This window comes from Erinaceus europaeus, chromosome 2 (genome assembly GCF_950295315.1).
Source record: "Erinaceus europaeus chromosome 2, mEriEur2.1, whole genome shotgun sequence".
In the NCBI taxonomy this organism is placed as follows: domain Eukaryota; kingdom Metazoa; phylum Chordata; class Mammalia; order Eulipotyphla; family Erinaceidae; genus Erinaceus; species Erinaceus europaeus.
The window spans coordinates 52,083,352-52,104,689 of NC_080163.1; the positions used below are offsets into that span (position 1 = coordinate 52,083,352).

The 21,338-nt window shown below is 41.8% G+C and overlaps 1 protein-coding gene across 1 annotated transcript; it reads right to left on the bottom strand.

Annotated features, from left to right (window-relative positions):
- Window positions 1-4,348: 4,348 nt before the first annotated feature.
- On the bottom strand, window positions 4,349-20,478 carry GRXCR2 (glutaredoxin and cysteine rich domain containing 2). The gene is made up of 3 exons (XM_007533956.2): window positions 20,143-20,478; window positions 12,510-12,737; window positions 4,349-4,574 (listed from the first exon to the last, which is right to left on the bottom strand). The coding sequence occupies exons 1-3, from the start codon at window positions 20,476-20,478 to the stop codon at window positions 4,392-4,394; spliced, it is 747 nt and encodes a 248-aa protein (XP_007534018.1). The 3' UTR covers window positions 4,349-4,391.
- Between the last annotated feature and the right edge of the window lie 860 nt (window positions 20,479-21,338).

Here is a 21,338-nt window from a genome sequence, read left to right on the forward strand (position 1 = left end):
AATATAGTTTTCTTCAAATGTTCCTGTCAAAAAACAGAACATACATAAAGATCTCTTAGCATGAATCCTTCCTCTAGTATCTTGAAAAGATGAAAGAGTTAATAGCTGTTCAAAAACAGAGTCACTAGATAATTAAATGCAGAATTCTGGCTAATGAGAATACAGGCAAAATTATCATTGTCGGGAGCCATAATGACACTGCACATCATGCCCCTAAGATGGCGCCGGCCACGTGGTGGCTAAACCAGTAAAGTGGTAAACAACTTTGCGGAAGTTGGACGATCCAACTTCACAGACTGCGTGCTGTACACGTGAACTGTTTTATGATTGGTAAAAGGCTGCATGATCTATGAATGCTGTGTGCTTGCTTAATGCCCATTGGCTGACTGTGTAACAGTGAAAGGTACTTAAGGTGGCCATAAGAAGGAAATAAAGGGAATTGAGGAAGAAGTCTCTGGTGTCCGTGTCCTTGTTGCGGGCCGACAGCGACAAGTGGTGCCTGCCGAAACCCGGGAATCTCAAAACGGTCCGTGAGTAAACCGAAAGCTAGTCAAACAGACTAGGGAGCTGCGAGATGTGCAGGATTGTGATCACAGGTTAAGCTGCTTTGAAGCAGGGAGTCACCATGGGAGGCTTTCAATCAAGCCAGTGCATGGAGGGAACTATTAAGAAATTACTGAAGAGTAATGGGACCCCCCTTAAGACAGGGACCATTAGGACTTTCATGTCCACAGTAGAAGAGGTCGCTCCATGGTTCCTGGAAGAGGGACTTCTTACCGTCCCACAATGGGAGCACCTTGGAGAAGTTTTCAGAAAGATAGAGGACAAGGAGTCATTGAACGTGCTCATCTCACCTTAAAAAATTGCTTATATAAACAAAAGGGGGGTATAGGGGAGACGTTTCGCTCCCCCAAAGAGAAGCTGCATATTGCTCTCTTTACTCTTAATTTTCTATCCCTGGATGAGCACGGGAAGTCAGCAGCAGATCGGCACTCCACCGCCGACTCTGGCCTTAAAGAAATGGTCATGTGGAAAGATCCTTTAACCGGCCACTGGGCCGGCCCGGACCCAGTTCTCAGATGGGTGCGAGGCTCTGTCTGTGTTTTTCCACAGAATCAGCAGATGCCTGTGTGGATCCCGTGCTGTGACGCATAAAGATGACTCCCCCGCGTGCCCTGCTGATCATGATGATGGTGATGACGACGGCCAGGGCACAAACGCGAACCCTGTGGAGTCTGGCCCGCGCGTGGCCATTCCCCCTGCCAGTGACCAATGAGTCCAAAATCCTGCCAGCCTTCCTGTCCACAAATGCCTCCACAGGACTTCCTACAGTGCCTTTCGACCCGGCCACAGGATACTTCAATACCACGGACTTTCTACTCCAAGGGACTGTCTGCTTTCAAGCCCCCGGGGTCTCGGCAGACTCTGTCGGACCCTGCATGACGCTTTTGAATCAGACCTTGGGACATTTCTCCAATAGCTCCGGGCACCCCTGGGCAGTCACAATGACTTCTGCCACTGTCCCGCGGGTCTGCCCTCGTCGGGTGTGAACTCCACCTTGCAGGTTCCCGACCTTTAGCAACAGCTCTTTTGGAGGATATAACTACTCCTTTGGCAACCCCACGCAGGGTGCCCAGTCAACCCTTGGCAAGTGTGGCTGTTCTGCACCTCGGGCAGGGGGTTGCTCGGACATTTCCCCTTTCTCCTTCATGCGAGGGGCTACGTGGAAAAACTGCACCTATTCTTATACTCCCGGAGAGACATTTGAAACTAATGTTTCTCCTTCTGAATGCAATGCTACATTGAACTTCCCCCCTACACCTGTATGTGTACAGCCCCCGTTCATGTTCATTGCTTATGCTTCGGTTAATACCACTCAGCTGCCTTGTAAGTCAAGGAGATGTAACCTGACACAATGTTGGAACGGTATGGGCACAGCTGTAGTGGCCTGGGTACCCACTTATCTCCCTGTACCCACTAAGATAGAGGAAGGAGAGTTAGAGATTCTGCTCCGTCCCAGGCGAGATTTTAGCATCGCAGCGGCAATTGTTGCTGCCATTGCCGTGTCTGCCACCGCCGCCACAGCAGCAGGCATTTCCCTAGCTACCAGCATACCTACTGCAGAAGCTCTAAATAATCTCACTGCATCCACGGCCGAGGCCTTACAAACCAATCTAGCTGTTGTTCAACACCTCAGAGCAGGTATCATGATTGTGAACCAAAGGGTAGACCTTCTCCAAGAGTCAGTTGAGCAAATAGAGGGTATGCTGGCTGCTCATTGCATGCGGAGCATGCCTGGAGTGTGTGTCACCAGTATGGCATGGGTCAGTAACAGTCTGGCAGCTAATCACTCCAGGCGATTATCCCTGATGCTCAATGGCACCTGGTCCGCTGAGTTTAACACACTGACCAAGACCATGAGACGCCAAATTTTCTCCATTAATACCACCAAAGTGCAGATTGCCACGGCAAAAGAGTTTGCCGCTTATGTGCTCTCGGCAGTCTCCCACCTAAAAGAATGGGCTGGAGTAGGGGTCCTCGGGACAGCGCTTGTGGGTGCCATCATCCTGGGCCTTTATTGTCTGTGTCGTCTCAGAGCACAGGCTCGAGTCGAATGACAAATTATGGTCCAGGCCATGTTGGCTATCCAAGGTGGAGAGACCCCTCAAATCTGGCTAAGCATGCTGGACCAGTAGCCAAAGATGGGTAAGTACCCTGGGGTTCCTATACCAACCTAAGACAGGCGGCGTGCCAAGCTGCCCGGCCGCTGAAGACGGGTAAGGGTACGAACAGTCTGGGACAACCTAAGACAGGCATGGTCCCCTGCTCATTTTATTATATATAAATGAGGGAGCTGTCGGGAGCCATAATGACACTGCACATCACGCCCCTAAGATGGCGCTGGCCACATGGTGGCTAAACCAGTAAAGTGCTAAACAACTTTGCGGAAGTTGGACGATCCAACTTCACAGACTGCGTGCTGTACACGTGAACTGTTTTATGATTGGTAGAAGGCTGCATGATCTATGAATACTGTATGCTTGCTTAATGCCCATTGGCTGACTATGTAACAGTGAAAGGTACTTAAGGTGGCCATAAGAAGGAAATAAAGGGAATTGAGGAAGAAGACTCTGGTGTCTGTGTCGTTGTTGCAGGCCGACAGCGACAATCATGACTTCAGAAAATATTTTAGTCTTTTTTATTAGAAGTATTTATATTGCCTCAAAAGTATTCCACTGGGTTTTCAAGAATAACAAACAAATATTGAAACAATTATAAAGTTATGAAAATCAAAATAGTTATCTTAGAAAAGTGAATGCATCTCGATAGGTTACAGATATTACAGTTTATTAACAAAAGCATTTTTCTTACTTTATAGCCAACTTTAAGGGGCTAGAATTATCCTTGGTATGTGTAATCACAGACATTAGGAGCATAATTGCTAACACAAAAATCAAACTTGATTAGTTTTTCTTTTAGAGACTTCCTATAAATACCAGTATTTTTCTATAGACACCTATAAAACAACCCACAGCTTTTTATGAAGAGATAATAACTAAATCTTAGACTTAAAGTAGATGAATTTATTTGGTAATAATTCAGGAGCTGGAAGAAGTCATCACACACATACTTAAGCACCAAAGTTATTATAAATAACTATGACTTGGCTTATAACCTCAGTAGTTGAGAAGCATGCAGAAGTGTCTTATCTCATCTCGTCCTAAGAACTAGTATTGCTCACCACCTGCAATACCACCCAAGCACATCACATAGGAGACTCAGGACTTTGAAAGGAAGACATTCTCAGTTTCCCCATTTTCAGAATAAAGCCCTTATATCCTGCTTTATTTTTAGTAGCTTTGTAGTACATACCTCTTTCCTCCTCTGCTTAATTACAAATTCAACTTGACCAATCACAATTTGAAATGTATTATAAGCAACAGGAATCCAGTTCATCAGAAACCTGCCTCTTTTAAAAATTCATTTCTCACTGCAGAATTTTGTAAAATAGCCCCCAACCGGAAAATGACTTCGACCTGCTGCCTGAAGTGTACATGTGTTTGTTGACTAGCTCAGGGAGAAAACAAAAGGAAGTCAAGTGAGACACACACACACACACACACACACACACACACACACCCCTGGAAGGATAATTTTAGAACCAGTTTCAAAGCAGATTCAAATTCAAAAATGCTTCTGCCACTTAGACCCACGTAGAGATGTTAGCAGCTTCACAAAATGTCATCAAGTAATTGAGTTTTGTCAGTAGTGAAAGCTATCTTAACTGCCAAGGCCTCTTTGCTAGGAGAGGAAGGGGGAGGGGAAAGAGGCAGTTTCTTTGAAATAACTTTAAGGAGGGTACCATAAAAGCAGACATACAGAGCCATGGGCTATTGGTTGCAAATCTGGCAAGGCTGCAGGCCATTCTCATTGCAAGCAGGGCACCGCAGGGCCCGATAGGACTCCTTAAATCTGTTGGCCAGCATGGAGAACTTGCTGCCATGGCACAGAGAGCAGGTCGCACTGCCCGACCCTCGGCAGTGAAAACAGTTGTCCATGGGAAGCTCCCCTTCCTGCAAGAGACAGGCAAGGGTTTAGTTACAGCAGCAGCTTTAGTCCATCTCTACCAGATGTGCCACTACCTGACCACAACTTTACATTCGTTCTCACCCTTGTGGCTTCCTGACATACTGTTTCCATATGGTCTGTGAGGGAAAGGATATCATTTTCTTATCATGGCCAAAGACTAAGAGTAAACACTTGTAGCATTCCTACTAGGTGCCAAGCACCTTTCTTTCCTTCTTTCCTTATTTTTTCCCTCCCTCCCTTCCTTCCTTCCTCCTTTCCTTGGTTTTTATTTGAATCAGAGAAGTAAAAAGAGAGAATGAAAGAGACTACAGCACTGAAGCTTCTCTTCAACACAGTGGGGGCAAGGCTCAGCCGTGGGTCACATGCATGGCAAAACAACACACTATCCAAATGAGCTATTTTGCTAGCCCTACCAGGCCCTTTCTTAGAGCTTTCTTTGTGTCCACACATCTTATCCTCATAACATAGGCTGTTTGTAATCCCCTTGTTACATACTGAAAAACAAGATGGTGGAGAATTCAGTTACAGAAGCTAGGTGGTGGTGTACCTGGTTTAGTGCACACATTACAATGCACAAGGACCCAGATTTGAGACCCTGGACTCCACCTGCAGGGGGAAAGCTTTGTGAGTGGTGCTGGTGTCTCTGTCTCTCTTCCTCTCTAACTCCCCCTTCCTTCTCAATTTCTGACTGTCTGTACCTAATACATAAATAAAGTTAATGAAATTTTAAGAAGAAAAAGAAAATTTAGATATTTGCCAGAGATCTCACAGCTTGGAAGAGGAGGGGGCAGGATTGGATCGCAGGGAGTGGATCCCCAGAGTCCCTATACACAGCCCTTCACAATGGATGTTTAGTAGTAAGTACTCAGGAAAGATCATTATTTCTGTTCACAGAAGCTGAGTGGATGAATGAATCAATGTTGCAGTTCTTCAGTACTTAGCTCTGAAATCTTACAGTACTTTGTCTTTATTCTCCTTGAGAACTGTGATAAGGCTGGGTAAGATTAAGAGATCTGTGCTCCCAAGTCAGTCTGGGGCTGAGGCTGCTTCTGACATCAGCTACGCACCTAGCACAATTCCCTTAGTGTCTCCAATGTCCAGTGTCTTTCCTTGTTAAATGTTAGTAATGATGCTTAACCTCTCTGAGTAATAGGAGACAACATGTGTAAATGCCACCATGTAGCATCTGACCTATTCTAGGTTCTATATAAAAGTTAGTTTGATTTTCTGTGTTGCTTTTAAGTCTCCAGTCCCTAGCTTTCACCTTCCAGAAAATTCCCCTTAGTTATTTGTACTTCTTTTTTAAAAAAATTATCTTTATTTTATTTATTGGATAGACACAGCCAGAAACTGAGAGGGAAGGGGGTGACAGAGAGGAAGAAAGATAGACACCTGAAGCCCTGCTTCACCATTCGTGAAGCTTTCCGCCTGCAGGTGTGGACTGAGGGCTTGAACCTGGGTCCTTGAGCACTGTAACATGTGCGTTCAACCAGGTGCGCCACCACCCGGCTCCCAGTTATTTGCATGTCAGGTAAGATACTGAAAGATTAATGATATAACCTGCTGTAATGAACAAGAACAACTTATCCTACTTCATCTGATGTCACATGGCTATGTAATCCATTACTCAGGGTTCTACTGGAGTTCCCATTCTTACTCTCAGTTCTCACCCTTTCTCTGACTACTCTTCCTTGATGCTCTCTTTTTAATCATTTAACTAATTCAATAAGTATTTATTGAGCCTCTAGTCTGTACAAGGCATGTATTAGATAAGATTATCATCCAGTCTCTGAATCTTTGCTAATTATCCTCTGAAAATGTTTAGTAAGAAGATATAGAACACATTGCATAACACAGTTTAGCTTTCTAGAACCTGGCAAATCTACCTAAACTATCTCTTCCCAGCCATGATGAAGGCCATGCAGACTCAGAAACATGTATTTCCCTGAGGATGGTAACCAGTATCAGTCTGTGAGTTTAGCGAAGTGGCTAAGAAACTACTAGTTAGATGAGCTTTGGGTGGACACTGGAATTAGTGACCTACATCAATTTACTTGTATACTCGGAGCCTTAGTTCCCCCAATTGCAGAACAAGCCAACTAACAAACAATACCTACCTCACAGAGCCCCTAAGAGAATGAAATAGACTATTCCATGAAAGCACTGGGCATGATGCCTGGCTATGTTGTGAACCCTTAAGAAATGGCAGCTGTTAGTATTACTCTTATTTTGAAAAGAAAGCTCACATAAAGCATAAATAAGCCCACATGAATTCAGTGGTCTCAAAGCCACTGAACACAGGGTCAGATTCCCTCCCCATCTATGTTTCACTGTGGTTCAATTCAATCATTTCTCTTCTTTTCTTTTATAGCATATTTGAAGGTTCAAGCATGGCTTGCTTTTAGCCTTGTCCTGCTCTTTTCTTAAGATTCCCACTGCTTCCCTGTTTATAGGATAGAACAAAGAGTCTCTTGGTTGGGTGGGACACCTTGATGTTCTTTGACTTTCTCTTATAGAACAAAAATTGTGTGGGCATTAGCTGCATAAAGAATTGGGAAAACAAACAATAATTTAAAATAGAGTTTTGAGGGACAGACAGTGAAAAAAAAGCTTTGATAGCAACGTTTTTTGCACACTTCTGTCCTAGTTTATGGCATAACAGCTAAAGCACATGGCTCTGTCTAAATTCACATGGCTGCCTCCAAAATGAATTCAAAGGTCATTGCCATGTCAGGACTGTTAGTTTTTTTCTGCAGGCCTACATTGTGACCTGCATTTTAGCCATCTGGCCATGAATATATTCACCTGCAAGTTATAATACAGTATGAAAAATAATAGAGCTGATGAATTTTAAAATGGAAAGGCAGTGCTTGGGTCACCATGATTAGTCAGCTGCCTGCTAATATGCTAGGTTTTCAATAGTACTATGTGGAAAATGAGAGAATGTTGGGCATTACACCAGCTCCCCCCTGCTCCATGCTGCATTGCTTGATGCTGTGGTCCATTTACATAATCATTGTTTTGTCTGAGACCCGCCCTGCCTGCAGGGCATTGTTTTAATCCCCACTGGTTAGATGGAAGCTTGCTACCTTCACGCTCTTTTTTCCACTCCACCTTCTCTCCTAGCCATTTCCTTTTCTGACCTTCCACTTCAGCTTCAGAAGATATAAAGGCATTTTTCTCTGATCAATAAGGAATTGGTGTATTGCACCAAAGTAAAAGACTCTGGAGTGGGGGTGGGTGGGTGGGGAGAATTCAGGTCCAAGAAGGAAGACAGTGGACCTAGTGGGGGTTGTATTGTTATATGGGAAACTGGGGAATTTTATGCATGTACAAACTATTGTATTTACTGTTGAATGTAAAACATTAATTCCTGAATAAAGAAATAAAAAAAATTAAAAAAAACAAGTGTTGCATTGCCTTCCCGATCAGCCACTAGAGTTCCTGGTTCCTCTCCCACGTCGCTGAGTAAGCAGCAGCCTAGGTTGGCTTCAGTCAAGTTCTCTCCAACCCAGAGAGCATGTGCCCAGGAAGAAACACCCTCAGGCTAGCCCGGCAAGAGAAGGCAGAAAGTTTTTTTTTTAAAGATATATATATTTTTTATTTTTTATATTAATTATATTTATTCCCTTTTGTTGCCCTTGTTGTTTTATTGTTGTGGTTATTATTGATGTTATTGTTGTTGGATAGGACAGAGAGAAATGGAGAGAGGAGGGGAAGACAGAGAGGGGGAGAGAAAGACACCTGCAGACCTGCTTAACCGCTGGTGAAGCGACTCCCCTGCAGGTGGGGAGCCAGGGGCTTGAACCGGAATCTTTATGCCAGTCCTTGGCTCTTTGCACCATGTGCACTTAACTCACTGCGCTACCACCCAACTCCTGGCAGAAAGTATTTTTACCAACTGACACTCTGGTCCCCAATAGCCTTTATTATAAGTCAAGCTTTTTTTTTTTTTTTTAATCAGGACTATCATGTTACATCTAACAGAATTATCTCCCCTGACTTCATAGGCAACAAATCCTCATGAGTGAGGGCATGTATTGATTAAAAAAAAAAAAAATCACATAGGTTACTGTAAGGTTGCAACTATGAAGGAGGTTGTAAGGTACTCTGAAGTGTCCAGCCTGAGAAATGTTATACTCATGGAAGCCAGAGAAGGGGGCTTTGCTTCCGCTAAGATCTATGAGCAGGGAGTAAGGTAGTGGGAACTCGAGAACATTCTAGGAAAAGGAATTTTTCTCCTAGTAAGAAAGAGCAAAGAAATTTTGAGAGGTAACTAAATGTGTGGGGTAGAGAGATTGGAGGAAGCCAGTGGTGACCAGGCTGCCTAGTATTTTCTAGAAGAAGTGAGGAATTTGGCTTTTATTCTAAGCAATGAGATGTCATTCAAACTTTATCTTTTCTGTTTATTTATTTCTTCATTTATTTATTTTGCCAACTAATGGAGCTTGGTGCTTGCACTATGAATTCACTACTCCTAGATGAATTTTTTTTTCTTCTTTTTTTTCTTTCTGTCTATTTTATTGGATAGGACAGAGAGAAATTGAGAGGGGAGGGGGAAGATAGGAGTGGAGAGAAACCCCACCAATGTGTCCTGGAGCTCCGCTTCCCCAGAGACCCACCCTACTAGGGAAAGAGAGAGGCAGACTGGGAGTATGGACCGACCAGTCAACACCCATGTTCAGCGGGGAAGCAATTACAGCCAGACCTCCCACCTTCTATAACCCACAATGACCCTGGGTCCATGCTCCCAGAGGGATAGAGAGTGGGAAAGCTATCATGGGAGGGGGTGGGTTATGGAGATTGGGTGGTGGGAATTGTGTGGAGTTGTACCCCTCCTACCCTATGGTTTTGTTAATTAATCCTTTCCTAAATAAAATAAAAGAAAAAAAAAGAAGTGGTGAGAAAAAAATTAGACACCTTCTAACCTGCTTCATCACTCATGAAACATTCCCCCTGTGGGTGGGAAGCAAGAGCTCAAATCTGAGTCCTTGCACATAATAATGCACTTAGACTAGAGCACCAACAGTCAGGCCCTTTCTTTTTTGTCAGTCATGAAAGACTGACATGATCATATTTTGAAGTGTAAGGTAAGGCCATAAAAAGATAAACAGGGGTGGGGTAGATAGCATAATGGCTATGCAAAGAGACTGTCATGCCTGAGACTCCAAAGTCCCAGGTTCACTCACCCACACTACCATAAACTGGAGCCGAGCAGTGTTCTGGTATATATATATATATTTTAAAGAACCTTATTCTGGAGTTGATCATGACCTACTTGTTTCCCGTCCCCTTAACCCTCTTAGGATAGGAAGATACTAAAGTATCAGGAAACTACTGACCCATCTTTTTTGTCACACTTTACCATGGAAACAGACAAGATTGTACCCCACTGAAAACTTTAGGTCCCATAAGATGGAATCTGATGAGACCTAAAATTCACTTCTGATGCTATCCAAATTCATCTTTTTATTTAAATTTATCAAAATCTCCTTCCATACACTCAGCTCCACACTGTGAATTAATGATTATCATCACTTTTCCCCATTGTTCTCAGCATGTGTAAGCAATGATTGCCAAAGGTGGAGAGTGCATACCTCTGAAAATTGTGGGGAAAATATTATTCTAACCATTGTATTTGCTTCAAATCAAGGCAAGAGTATAAACATAATATCTTCAAAAGAAATTGTTACATTATTTTTTTCTCTTCTTTTTTGTCACTTGAACTACTATTGGAACTCAGTGCCTGGAACTATTCCCAGTGGTCATTCTTTTCTTTCTTTTTTTTTTTCTTTCTTTCTTTTAATAGAGAGTGAGAGACAGATACAGAGAGAGGGGGAGATGAAGAGAGAGAGAGAAGGAGAGACATCTGCAACATTGGTCTACCACTCGTGAAGCTGGGGGATGGGACTTAAAACTGGTGTCCTTATGTATGGTAGCATGTATGTTCTACCAGGTGAAACACCATTTGACTTCTGCTACACTAATTTTTCTTTTACTGCAGAGAGCTTAGCATTTGAATTTTATTTTTTAAATTTTTTAATTTTATTTATAAAAAGGAAACACTGACAAAACCATAAGATAAGAGGGTATACTGCTGGGAAATTGTGCAGATGCAGTCATATCTGCCATGTTGTCTAGTCTATTGCTAGTTCCTGCGAGAGTTGGGACATTCTCAGAGCGCCTGTTCCGCCATGTTGTGCCCTCAGGGCATTATCAATTCCCCCTCGATAGTTGGAGTGCTTTGGTTACTCTTCCCCCTTCCCATTCCCACGAGAGTTATTATCCTATCCTGGAGTGTTATGGTTACTCTTCCCCCTTCCCATTCCCACCAGTGTTATTATCCTACCCTGGAGTGCTATGGTTACTCTTCCCCCTTTTCATTCTCAGGAGAGCTATTCCCATAAAAGCCCTTCTTCTTCCGCCCCTCACTCTCTTGCCTGCTTTTCACCTCAGTGACGGAAGGGTGTGAGGGAGGCAGCCATTTTGGTTAGCTCCACGTGGCCCCAACTGCCACGTTCCCACCCCAGAGGTCCCCACGCGAATAAAGGATTGTGTTCCCTTTCTGCTCCAAACCTCCTTTTTCTGCGTCCTGCCACCACTGCAGCAAGCGTCAGTATACCATAGGATAACTCCACACAGTTCCCACCGCCAGAACTCCGTATCCCATCCCCTCCCCTGATAGCTTTCCTATTCTTTTTTTTTTTAATTTATATTTGTTTGTTTATTCCCTTTTGTTGTCCTTGTTTTATTGTTTTACCTATTATTGATGTCATTGTTTTTGGATAGGACAGAGAGAAATGGGGAGAGGAAGAGAAGACAGAGAGAAAGATAGACACCTGCAGACCTGCTTCACCGCCTGTGAAATGACCCCTGCAGGTGGGGAGCCTGGGGCTCCAACAGGGATCCTTCCTCTGTTCCTTGCACTTTGCGCCACTTGTGATTAACCCGCTTCACTACCGCTTTCCTATTCTTTAACCCTCTGGGAGTGTGGACCCAAGGTCATTGTGGGATGCAGAAGGTGGAAGGTCTGGCTTCTGAAATTGCTTCCCTACTGAACATGGGCATTGATAGGTTGATCCATACTCCCAGCCTGCCTCTCTCTTCCCCTAGTGGAGCTGTTACATTCATTTTTAACAGGTTCCCAAAGGAACAAAAGTCAGTAATGTAAAATAATTATTTATGTAAAGTGATAATGGAGTCCTGGTTCATTCCTTCTCTTTTTTGCAAATTTGCAACATATTGCACTTTCCTTGTGCTTGGTCTAAAGGACTTACAAATGACATTGGAAACCGCACTAATCTCTACAAAATCTAAAGGCATGTGACTTTTATTTCTTCAAGGAAACTGGATTAAAGATAACATCAATAATAGAAAGACAAGCAAACCCTTAGGAAAAGAACAGAGCTTATTTTTTTTTCCCCATCTCAGGAGCAAGATGTTCATAAGCCTCACCTCACTGCTAAGTGAAAACAACAAATTTCGAATCAGACCTCAAAAGCAGTCATCCAAAACAAATAATGAATATTCAAAATAAACCTTAAAATGCCTTAACATTTTTAGCATGTAGACATCTGTGTTTTTTAAAATTTATTTAATTATATTTATTTACTTATTTTTTAGAGATAGCCAGAAGAGGGAAGGGGGATATAGAAAAGACAGAGACAGAGAAACACCTGTAGCACTGCTTTTCACTACTCACAAAGCTTTCCCCTGCACATGAGGACTCGGGGATTGAACCCGGGTCCTTGCACATTGCGACATGTGCACTCAACCAGGTGCACCACTTCCCAGCCCCAACACGTCATCATAAGTATTCATATTCAGAAGTGTTTCTTAAGTTATGCAGAACCAGAACAGTTAGTAGACTCTTGCTATAGGGCCAACACTGAGTAAGACAGTGAACCACTTTGACCCACCTGTGGGTACTGGTTATGGGAGAAAGTGCTTTCCGTCTCTGGAAGAGGCCCATTGTTTTGATTGTTGTTACCATAGATTGTTTCTTTGTTCATCAGAGACTCTTCCTCAACCACGTCTTCCTTCTGGAGGATTTTCCTCATGAAGTCTCTCTTATCCATTGGAGTTCGAATTATTTTCAGGTTATTCGTGTAGATGATTATCTTTCCAAAATCTATAATAGGTGGGGACTAGAGAAATGGAGAATGAGCATGGCAGTCAACAGATAACAGGCTGCAGCATCTTCCCACCATCCCACAAAATAGAAGAAAAGAAACTTCTACCATCTGGAACTTGTGATCCTATAAAAACTCCAAAGCTATATAGTTCATTACCTGGTTTTCTCTCCCTTAAAAAAAAAAAGTCATGAAAACTAGCTTTCTTTTCCTATTGATAATAGCCAACCAAAGCTCAATAAGTCATGCTCACACTCTTCATGACAGGGTCACGAGCTTCTGTTATTTCCATATAGCACAATAATTGATGCAGAATTAGATACAGTGAGTTCTTACTAAATATGAAGGAAATTTTATAAAATAAATATCACTCCACAGTTTGTGATGCATAAATAATAATAGTAAATTAGGTTTATGAAATTCTCAGTGTACAGTATAACAGGCATTGTGCATTTTATTTATTTATTTGTTTGTTTCTTCATTTTTCCAGAGCACTGCTCAACTCTGGCATATAGTTGTGCAAGAGACTCAACCTAGGATTTTGGACCCTCAGGCTTGAAAGTCTCTTTGTATAACCATTATGCTATCTACCCTCACCCTACCCCCAGCACTGTGCATTTTATAACTTTTATTTCAACCCCACTCTAACATCCCTATGAAATGGAACCTTATTTTTTCTTTCTTTTTTTCTTTTCTTCCCCTTTCTTTAAACCAGTGCACTGCTCAGCTTTGGTTTATGGTAGTGCTGGGTATTGAACCTGGGACCTCAGGGGCTCAAGAATGAAGGATGTATGTATGTATGTATGTATGTATGTATGTATGTATGTATCCATCATACTATCTCCTCATTCCTATGCTTTCTTTCTTTTTTAATTTTTTTAATTTATAAAATAGAAACATTGACAAGACAATAGGATAAGAGGGGTGCATTTTCACACAATGCCCACCCCCAGAGCTTTGTATCCTATCCCCTCCCTTGATAGCTTTCCTATTCTTTATCCCTCTTGGAGTATGGACCCAGGATCATTGTGAGGTACAGAAGGTCAAAGGTCTGGCTTCTATAACTGCTTCTCAAATGAACATGGGCATTGGCTTTCTACACTTTACAGATGAAAAGACTTTATCTCAGTGGGTTAACCAATTCTCAGAGATAGTAGAGTTACTTGGAGTTTATACCAAGAATTCAAATGCAAAGCTGTCTTATTCCAACTTCCGCATTCTTAACATATTGTATGTGATGAACACATGCCTAAAACTAATGATGTCAAATTCTGGAGGTAGGTATGCTATAAAATGTGTGTAAAACAGCTCATGCAGAAGCAGAAATATTATGCAAATGGTGGATGTTTATAATTGCTGTTTATTATTAAAAGCTGTCCTGTAGTGGTGGGGGAAAATAGCATAATGGAGATGCAAAGATCCTCAAATGCCTGGGGCCCCAAAGTCCCAGGCTCAATCCTCTGTACCACCATAAGCCAGAGCTGAGCAGTGCTCTGGCAAAAAACAAAACAAACAAAACCCACAAAAACTGTCCTTCAGTAATACATGCACAATCATGTGCACAACTAAACAGCTCAACATGTCCTGTTTTTTTGTATAAAACAAAGCTATTTAGCTATCACAATTAAGTAGACTCATAGGAAGAGAGGAGGGGAGGGGAGGGAAGAGGAGAGGTCTTATGCATTCAGTCAAAATCTGGCTTGAACAGGACTTCAATATCCAGGCTCCCTTGCTTTTATTTTGCAATCATTATTTATGAAGACACAAGCTTCCTCCTGGTCCTGTTTTCTCTCCCTTTCTTCAATGGATCGAGTGGCAGCTTCCATTTCCTATTGTTTGGTGCACACTGGGTTCTAGTTTCACACTCTGCACTATCAGTTTCTGAACCTCACAAGATAAAGATGGTGGTACTTTTGGAAGGTTCCATTTGCACTTCCAGTGATCGTCAAAGAGGTCTAGTTACTAGGGAGTTTGTTTGTTTGTTTGTTTTCACAACTAAAGCTGGTTTTCTCAAAGTAAAACTCTCAGTATGCTAGGAAAAAGAAAGGAAGGAAGGAAGGAAGGAAGGAAGGAAGGAAGGAAGGAAGGAAGGAAGGAAGGAGGGGAAGAGAAAGAGGAAGGAAAGAAGGAAGGAAGGAAGGAAGGAAGGAAGGAAGGAAGGAAGGAAGGAAGGAAGGAAGGAAGGAAGGAGGAAAGAAAAAAGGGAGAGCAAGAAAAATCTGCTGTCCTCTGAGCCAACCTCCTGCCCTTCCACTGGTTAATATCTAGTAGACACTGAGCATAGTAAATTTATCTTTAATGTGTTCCAAAGATGGGGAATCTTGAATCACCTTTAAGGTCTGTTTAAGTTTCAGTCACCTTGACAGCCAAGTTCTTCCTTGTGTCTAAGGAAATGCTCCAGGTGTAACTAAAGTTTGTGTTATCTGGTTACACCCAATTGCCCATGAGGAACATTCCCTCTTACATTATAGAGGGCCAGAATGGAGCCAGGAATTATTTCGTTTCCTTCCTTAGTGCTGAAAATGGCAGCCCATGGGACTGAGCACTCATAAATACTCTGATGCCAGTGGCAACATGCCTGCGTAGAGGTTGCTATGCAGGTACCAGGAAACCTTTTTCAGGACTGTTTAAATGCAGAACTACCTTACTGGGCACTAGAAACTCAAGGGGGCTTACGTGGATAGTATGCTGCTTTGCCCTGCATGTAACCCAGGTTTGAGCCAGGCTTCCACCATGTTGAAGGAAGCTTCTATGCTGTGGTCTCTTTCTCTCTTTCCTTCTGCCTTTCTATGAGAAAAAGAGAGAAAGAGACACAGAGAGATGGGGAGAGAAGGAGAGAGAAGAGAGGAGAGGAGACGAGAAAGGAGAGGAGGGGAAAAGAGAGGAGGGCAAAAGAAACTTGGTGGGCTTTGGAGGTAGACAGACTTGAGTTCATGTTGATCAACTCCCTACTGCTCAGGAACCTGTGGCTTGAACCCAGATCCTCACTCACAAGTTTAGATTTTATTCCGATAGTATTTGACAGGTGCATGAAGTTTGCAAGCGACTTCACCCCAGTGGACTTTTGTATTTCGAATTTGTAATAGAAAATAATTTTTAGGGCGGCTGTGTGATGGCACACCTGACTGAGTGCACATGTTACAATGTGCAAAGACCTGGGTTTGAGCCCCCAGTTCCTACCTGCAAGGGGAAAGCTTTGCAAGTGATGAAGCAATGCTGCAGATGTCTCTCTGTTCCCTCTTGATTTATGGATATCTCTATCCAATAAATAAATAAAGATAATACAAAATTTTTAAGAAAATGATTCGCAGAATTATTTTGAATAGGAAATCACAAAATGTGTATAAAGTGGATGCTCAGAAAATTTATTTTTCTTCTCTCTCTCTCTCTCTGTCTTTTACCAGAACACTGCTTAGCTCTGACTTATGGTGGGGCTGGAGATTGAACCTGAAACTTCTGGTGCTTCAAACATGAGAGTTTGTTGCAGGGGCTAAGTGGTGGTGTACCTGGTTGAGCACACATGTTATAATGCGCAAAGACCCGTGTTCAAGCTTCCAGTCCCCACCTACAGGAGGAAAGCTTCATGAGTGGTGAAGCAGTGCTATAAGCATCTCTGTCCTTCTCCCTCTCTCTCTTTTATTTATTTATTATTATTATTATTATTTGTATTTTTGTATTACAGAATTACATGTTGACAGGGGTTTGAATCCATACCATTCCCACCACCAGAGTTCTGAATCTTCACTCTCCCCAACCCTCTCCCTCTTTATATCCCCCTTCTCTCAATTTTTGGCTCTCGCCATCAAATAAATAATAGATATCATCAAAGATAATAATAAGAATAGAATGTCTGTTGTATAAGCTATTGTGCTATTTCCATAGTTTTCCCTCCTGCTTTAAAAATTTATTTATTTATTTATTCCCTTTTGTTGCCCTTTTTTTTTATTGTTGTAGTTACTGTTGTTGATGTTGTCGTTGTTGGATAGGACAAAGAGAAATGGAGAGAGGAGGGGAAGACAGAGAGGGGGAGAGAAAGATAGACTCCTGCACACTTGTTCATCACCTGTGAAGCAACACCCCTGCAGGTGGGGAGCCAGGGGCTCGAACCGGGATCCTTATGTGGTTAAACCGGGATCCTTATGTGGTCCGTGTGCTTTGTGCCACATGCACTTAACCCACTGTGCTACCGCCCAACTCCCCTCCTTCCTGCTTTTTAATGAACTTTATAAACTTTAGTTTCAATTCCTTAAAGTATCTAATTGGTTATAACCGCATAAAATTGTTTTTTTTTTAAAAAAAGTCCTTTGGTAAGAACCTCATTGTTATCCTATAGTAGGTGATCTTTACTGAATATATAAAGTATTCCAGTCACCATACTAAATGGTTTTTATGTTTTTTTTAAAGATGTCTTTTATTTATATTACAAGATGAAGACAGAGCATCATTCTGGCCTATGCAGTACTGAGAATTTAACTCAGGACTTCAAGCTTGCAAGTCTAGTGTTTTACCTACTGCTCCATCTCCTGCCCATCCAGGTCCCTGGGCCTCTTTTACAACACTGGAGCTCCTCTTTTACAACACTGGAGCTCCCATGTGGTGCTGGACTCCAATCTGTGCTGCACCTGGGCCACACACATGGCAAGGCTCTTGCTCTACCCAGTGAACTAGCTCTCCTGTCATTATGTATTTAAAAAATATTTATTCTATTTTATAAGACACAGAGAAACTGAGAAGGGAGTAGGGAGATAGAGAGGAGGAAGTAAGAAACCTGTAGCATTGTTTCACCACTCCTGAAACCCCCCCCCACCAAAGTCAAAAGTAAGCACAATAGTTTGTACATGCATAACATGCAACATGGAACATGATGGCAGAGGACCCAGTGGGGGTTGCTGTTATGTGGAAAACTGGGAAGTGTTATGTATGTACAATCTATATTCTTTTTTAATCACCACAACAATCTTAAGCCAGTGTTTTCTTACCCTCATATCGCAGATGACAACCGTGAAGTTCAGCACAGTTAAGTGACTTGCACAGACTCACACAGTAAGTGCAGTGCAGACTAAGACCCAGATTTAACTAATACCAGAACCCTTTGCTGCTTCTTTTAATTACTGTTCTTATCATGGTAAAATACAGGTAGCATAAATTTGACCTTTTAAACTATCTCATGAGTATACTTCAGAAGCATTAAGTATATTCAGCTGTTCCGTAACCATGGCCACATCCATCTTCACATTCCTCTATTTCCAGACTGGAGCTGTACACATTGAACTTCCCCATCTCCCTACCTTCACCTGCTGTGAGCCACCATTTTCTTTTCTTACTTTCACAATTCTGCTCTTTCTCTCTATAAACTTAACTATCCTATGGACTTCATGCAAATGGGGTCATATGATTATCTTGTGACTGACTGTAATTTTTAATATTTAATTTATTTATCCCAATAAGAAACAAATTGAGAGAAGGGGGAAATAGAGAGGGAGAGATAAAGAGAGACACCTGCAGCACTGCTTCACAATGTGTGAAGCTCCCCTCCTGTAGGTAGTAACAGAGGGCTTGAGCCTAGGTCCTTTCATACTGTATAACATGTGTGCTCAATGGGGTGCACCAACAGCCAGCCCCCTTGTGACTGATTTTTGTTATTTAGTTTTCTCTGTATCATACATTTGTAGTAATTTCCTTCCTCATTAAGGTTGAATGATACCCCTTTGTATGTATAACCATATATTGTTTGTTCATTTATCCACTGATGAATTTGGGGCTGTTACTTTATCTTTGAACAGTTGAAACTAAATCCACCTACCATGCCATTGATCCAGTCATGTCCTTAGTTATTATGCAATGTTACTTCCTAACCAACTTATAGCAGCATTTCTCAGTAGTTAGTTGCATTTACTAGAAAAATCGTGATGTCCTAGCTCTCCTTTTCTTATTTTTCAAAAGGAAGGAGCCCATCAGCTACCTATTCCAGTGGGTGGAACTACATGAATCCATCCCAAGAGCTCTCATTTCCATTCTCAGATGAGGAATACTGAGGATCAAGTTAAGAGTGGAATGTGCTATGTGATAGGACTACAAAGAAAACAAGGGCAGCCCAACAAATAGGAGTCAAACCTTGAATGTGAGTGCTAGAGTACTGTGCTGATGCCAACTGTGCCATGCTGCCATGACAGCTCTGGTTATCTGGTTTTTAGAAATCCGTAGCCAGTCATTTTTTTTATATAAATGCCCAGTTTAACACAAGACTTATGAAAGTCAAGCAATTCCATACTATCTATCCTGACCATGTACAAGATTTGTATAAAGTATAGCTTTGTATACTAGTCATATATATATATATATATATATATATATAATATGTATATTATATATAGTCAAAAACATTCTTTATGTAAAAGACATCACCAACTCTTAAAGTCATAAAAAGCACTTAATAAATGATGATTGTCTTTATTTTTAATGGTCTTATTCTTTAAAGGGGGACTTTTGTCAAAAGCATGGGGAGTCAGAAGATCTGGATTTTTATTCTGATTTTCTGCCTTATGACCTGTAGTACTGACTAGATCCTTTGACTTGACACCCTTTTCCTCTTCTGTGAATGTGAATGGACATACTTTGCCTTTTTCTCAATGTTGTGGTAAAGATCCAAGGAAAGAGTAGGCGGGAGTGCTTTGCAAGCATAAGTCCTCCACTGACATGAGGGTGGAATATTTTCCAGGCTCTTCTTATTTAAAAGAAAACCATGTATGGGTTTTTTTTTTATTATCCGTGGTAATGGGAAAAAAATTGAAATTCACACATGACATACATGTTCCAGTAAACTGTTAACTCAGTCATCTTCCCCATGTAACACTCCCCCTGGATTATTTTTCATCATCTCTTCTAAGGAATTCAGCTACCTGCCCAGTGTTCATGCTAATGAGCAGTGGAAAGACAAAATAGATAGGTAGGTAGTTTAAAAAAAAAAAAAAAAACAGCAGAAGGGGTATGGGGTGGGGTGGAGACATGCATAAACCTCAAGTTGAATAACAGGTTTCAAATAAGCACCTTCAAACATTTAGCTCTTCCAGCAAACAAAACAACCCAGTGCCACCTAATTTTCCAAAGCTACAGTCTGGCAACAAGAAAACCACTACATGCTCATTTAATTTCTTTACCAAGAAAATTCAGCCAAATACCCAATTACAATTTATTACCCTGGATGGAATTTGAATGTTATCTAATGCACTTTCCAATAAGTAGTCAACAAACATGTTGCTTTTGTTCTAAAAAAATATTCATTAGAATATTGGCTTCCCATTCAGTGTATCTATAGCTCTGCTTGGTACTAGAGCATGAGCAAGATAAAAGTAGGAAACATTTAGGCCTTTCTCTAACATATTTTTGTCCTTATAGCTTATACACCATGCACAATACCAACCTTATGGTCATTCGCCTTGTAATCGTTGAAGAAAGTCTGGCTGCCTGCCAGAGTATAAGCATTGCCCTCTCTAAACACGCTGATCCTTTGAGCAGTCAGTTTAGGGGAATATGGCTGGGGCTGGGGAGCTTCCCCAGACCCATAAACACCATCCATTGGTTCAAGGGACTCTTGGAGAAAACTGTGAGGATATTCCTCCTTTGGCGAGTCTAATTCCTGCCCATCCTCAAAGACCTGCTTCAACACTCGGCCACTATAGGAGGAAGAGATTTTAAATCGTACTTTGCGGGGTTTGCTGTCACTCTTCTGGTTCAGCTTCTTCTCAGTGTCCTCCATCAGCGGCAGTTTAACCGTGTGGTTTGCAGATGTCAGGGTAGCCAGTGAAATTTGGGGTTCTAATGAAGAGGCATTTTATTTTCTCTCCTCTTGCATATAATTAATTCAAGTTGGTACTAGGTGAGCTCAGTTTACAGCAACTGACACCTACACATTAAATATTGATAGACCCATATTGCAAAGGCTGATCATGAGTTTATGGAGTGGAAGGAACATAGGACAATATCCCCCCCCCAAAAAAAAAAAAAACCTTTCCTAACCTAACCATTGCATAAGTTTAATTTAGTCTGAATAAGTGGCAAATCACCAAAGTCAGTTATTCAATCAGTTAACAATGCCTTGGTATTCTTACCAACATCTACGATCTATTAACATTTAATAACTCTCAGAGTTTTTTAAATTTTTTATTTTCTTTTTTTACTTGATAGAGACAGACAGAAACTGAAAGGAAGGAGGAATATATAGAGAGAGGGAGACTTCTGCAGCACTGCTTCACCACTAGCAAACCTTTCTCCCTGTAGGTGGGGACTGGGGGCTTGAACTTGGGTCCTTGTGTACTGTAGTGTGTGTTCACTTCTAGGTGCACTATCACCCGGCCCTAATGTCAGATTTTTTTTTTGTCCTCTCAACTGCCTTACAATAAAAAATATTATCCCTGTTTTATAGAGGAGAATGTGAGGTTGAGAGCAGTGTCCTTATTTTTGTACCCTATCACAGCAAAGTGACAGAGCAGTTCACCAGCTAAAAGTTGTCAAAAAGTATATCAAGAGGGAGAGTTGGGCCTTAAATTCTGGGTCTTCTGCCCCTGTGTCACCAGAGAAGCTCTGTTTTTTAAGACTTCATTTTCACTCATTGCACTA